Here is a 3,409-nt window from a genome sequence, read left to right as displayed (position 1 = left end):
AGAAATAATATAAATAAAATAAAAGAGGGTATAGTTTAAATATTAATTTATAGATTAATTTTTTTTAGAAAAAAAAATACACAATATGGTTAATAATTTGAGTAACGGAAATAGGAGGATGCAGAGGAAAAGAAGAGACAGGTAATGGATAAAAGGCGGTGATCGGCAAGCGGTTGAATGTGGGCTATGAGAGAAAAAGTGGGTTTGAGGTTGTTATTTATTTAGCTAAGATTTGTTGTCTATTAAAAAAGGATCAAAGTTGTAACTGGCACCACCTTCTTCTTTCTTAATACTTTTAACATGAATTTCCACATCATTGTTACTAATTAATAAAATACATTCAATTATTTTAGTCCTATGCTACAATTTAATCTTTTTTTTTCTTAATATATTCAATATTAAAAATATAAATATGTACATGGAGTTCGTTCATTTAAATTTTACATATCCATTCATGCACTCTTTTTTAGTTATTGAAAATTGAATTTCATATATAATATATATCAAATATTTCTTTCTTAAGAAAGATTAATCTTGTAATTTAGTTACCATTTGTATATTTCCTTTTTCTTTTTAAATGAGGATATTTTTATACAGCTTTCTTTTTATGTAATTTTATGTTTAATAACATAATTTATACAGTTTTTTCTCTTTTAATCTTTAAATTATATTATGACTTCTTTTTAAGAATAAAGCTAAAATCATAATATCAAATCATTAATTTATATCAATTATAAAAATTAAAAATTTATATTATTTTTAATATTTTAATTAAGTAAACTAAAAGATGGGAATCAAAAAATTCGAAAAATATATGTATTTTAAGCAAGATGAGGGTTCAACCTCAGCATTGAGGTGTTAAAAGCCTTGTTCGTACCAAAAAACCGCATTTAATAGTTGATTTTTACGTCAAAAAGAAGAAAACTAATAGTAGCAGTAGGAACATGACATGAATGAAACTATGTCAAAACAATATATCTCCTATTTTCAGAATTAAAAAAAAAAAAAAAGCACTTTCTTCCTTTCTTCTTTCTCTCTTCCAAGGTCTTCCTCATAGAAACAAAACCCAAAGGTAGAACCATTTTTGCAAGCATAATTTTTCGGAATTCCGGAGACCACTTCTTTCACTTTCTTTGGAACTCTGTTTTCTTCTTTCTTGTCTGGGAATTTAAAGATGAAGAAACGGAGAGATAAGCTGACTTGAAAGATGATGGAGCAAGTGCCAGGGGCATTGGGAACTAGCGCTAGCTTGGCTCTTCGTTTGGGACAAACCATTTTCTCCTCTGCTTCACTTCTTTTCATGTGTTTGGATGTTGAATTCTATAACTATACTTCTTTCAGGTGATTCCCAAAAGCTTCATTTCTTCTATTTTGTTGGGTCAAATTTTGATTTTGGTTTTCTCTTTACCCTTTAATTGTCAATACCCATGCCCTTATTTCTGTTATTTTGTTGGAATTCAATTTATTGTTACTTGATTTCTGGTGTTAAAGTGGAAGTCTCTGGGAAAACTGTCACGATCATCATCTTGATGAATCTAGTACTATGTTAGGAGTTAAAATTTTTATGAGAGGACTGATCAGAATTTCTTTGCTTTTCCATTTTTATTGAGGAAGAAAGATAAATGCAGTCAAATGAGCTGTATGCAATTCTTTTATGTGATCTTTTGGGTTCTGGGCTTTGGAATTATCAAATGCTTTCACTTGCTTAACTATCAAACTTCAGTAAGGATTATAATATAGTTTATTGTTTCTGAGTTTAAAAAAGGGGTGAATTGTATGTTATTTCTTCTATTTCAATGGAAATTTCTCTAAGTTGATTCTAAAACTAGTTATCATGAACCTTAATGGATCTTGTACTGTATCTTCTAATGTTTTTTCCTTGACTTTTGGTTCTTGATTTCTCATGTTCATATAAACAAAACCAGATAGTACAGCACTGTCCATCTCATCCGTCTTAACTTTTGTAAATGTTCAGAACTCTTTATATATCAATTTTAAGATGAACTTGTACGGTAACTTATGTACTCCAAGCTTCTCACATCCAATTACGCTGTTGTAAGGATGAAACTACAATGTAAAGCTTTTGTGTTACGCTGTTGAATGGTACCTGAAGGTACTGCTAAGACTAAATGTTGGGGATGATTACTTACTTTCCTCTTTTCTTTCAACTTTTTTCAGCTACCTTGTGACGGTGATGGCCTTGGTAACGCCATGGAGTGTGTCATTGGCATTAATCGATGCATATTCCGTGTTTATGAAATGCTTACCACGACAACCACGAGTACTGCTGATCGTCATTGTCGGAGACTGGGTATATACCAAGGTTTCCTTTGCTTTGTTATCATCACCATGATGTTATCTTTTTTTCCACAGCTTGACGGGAAAATTTATGTTTTATCTGATTGCAGGCCTTGTCATTTCTCTCACTTGCCGCAGCCTGCTCAACTGCTAGCGTTACGAGTCTCTTGGTGAATGTTGGGACGCCATATTGCTGGTCGAAGTTATGTAGTCGATATCAATTTTCTGCAGCCATGGCTTTCTTGTCTTGGTTCCTGTCCTTTGCTTCAACACTCTTCAATCTTTGGCTCCTTCCTTCTTTGTAGCGCCTCTGTACTTCCAAACCCAGTTTCATACAGGAAACTCAGTAAGCAAATCTTGACAATTTCTGAGATGCTCAAATCAAGAATTGTACATAGACTCTATTATGTATAGTAAAAAAAACACATTAATGACCAGATTGAATTTCAATGAATTGGAATAAAGTTTCCTTGTCAATGATTAAATGTCTTATAATATTAAATACGAATATGATACGTGTATTAAAAGTGTGTCATAGTTGATCAAATAGACTTTGGAGTCGAGAGTTTCAGAGGTAAAAAAGTAAAAAGATTAGAAGATGAAGAAGACAACTTGAATGAGTTTAGACTTCAGCCTCTTCAAGTCATCATTCAAGCATGCTTTCACAGTTTGATTTCCTCTTTACTGGTCATAGTAATATACTAACTGTTGATGAATGATGATGCCTTTTATAATGCTCCATGTCCATACCTTTGATTAGGTGTAATTCTATTGTTGTTTTTTTGTTAGTTAATCCAATGGAACAATAAGGATACTCCAACAAGCAACAATAAAGACATCATCTTCCCTCATTATATTGATTTGAAAACGGAAGAATTAATCAAATAACAGCATGACCACTTTAACCCAACCACTGATGGTGGGGGTTGGGTCATTATCTACTGTAACCCAACCACTAATGGTGGGGGTTAGGTCATTATCTAATCTGTGAAGTAGCAAAAGCCGAAGGCCAAATACCGAAAGGGATGGCAAGCAATAGGCAAATAACCGATGCTTGTTGGGCCTTATCACTTGGAGCTTGATATTTGTTAAACAAGTTCTCAGATTATAA

General features: G+C 32.3%; 1 protein-coding gene across 1 annotated transcript; it reads left to right on the top strand.

Moving 5' to 3' along the window:
* The first annotated feature begins 945 nt into the window (after positions 1-945).
* LOC105778626 (CASP-like protein ARALYDRAFT_485429) lies at positions 946-2,775 on the top strand. The gene is made up of 3 exons (XM_012602351.2): positions 946-1,341; positions 2,179-2,311; positions 2,409-2,775. Exons 1-3 carry the CDS (start codon positions 1,208-1,210, stop codon positions 2,601-2,603), a joined length of 462 nt encoding a protein of 153 aa, XP_012457805.1. The 5' UTR covers positions 946-1,207; the 3' UTR covers positions 2,604-2,775.
* Positions 2,776-3,409: the final 634 nt, after the last annotated feature.

Source organism: Gossypium raimondii, chromosome 10, assembly GCF_025698545.1.
Source record: "Gossypium raimondii isolate GPD5lz chromosome 10, ASM2569854v1, whole genome shotgun sequence".
Taxonomy (NCBI): domain Eukaryota; kingdom Viridiplantae; phylum Streptophyta; class Magnoliopsida; order Malvales; family Malvaceae; genus Gossypium; species Gossypium raimondii.
The sequence above is the reverse complement of the archived record's forward strand: the minus strand, read 5'-3'. Positions and strand labels throughout refer to the sequence as shown.

Coding starts and splice junctions, on each gene's coding strand:
- LOC105778626 (XM_012602351.2), top strand. CDS start 1,208: ATGATGGAGCAAGTGCCAGGGGCATTGGGAACTAGCGCTAGCTTGGCT. Junction 1,342..2,178: donor TATAACTATACTTCTTTCAG/GTGATTCCCAAA, acceptor AACTTTTTTCAG/CTACCTTGTGACGGTGATGG. Junction 2,312..2,408: donor TCGTCATTGTCGGAGACTGG/GTATATACCAAG, acceptor ATCTGATTGCAG/GCCTTGTCATTTCTCTCACT.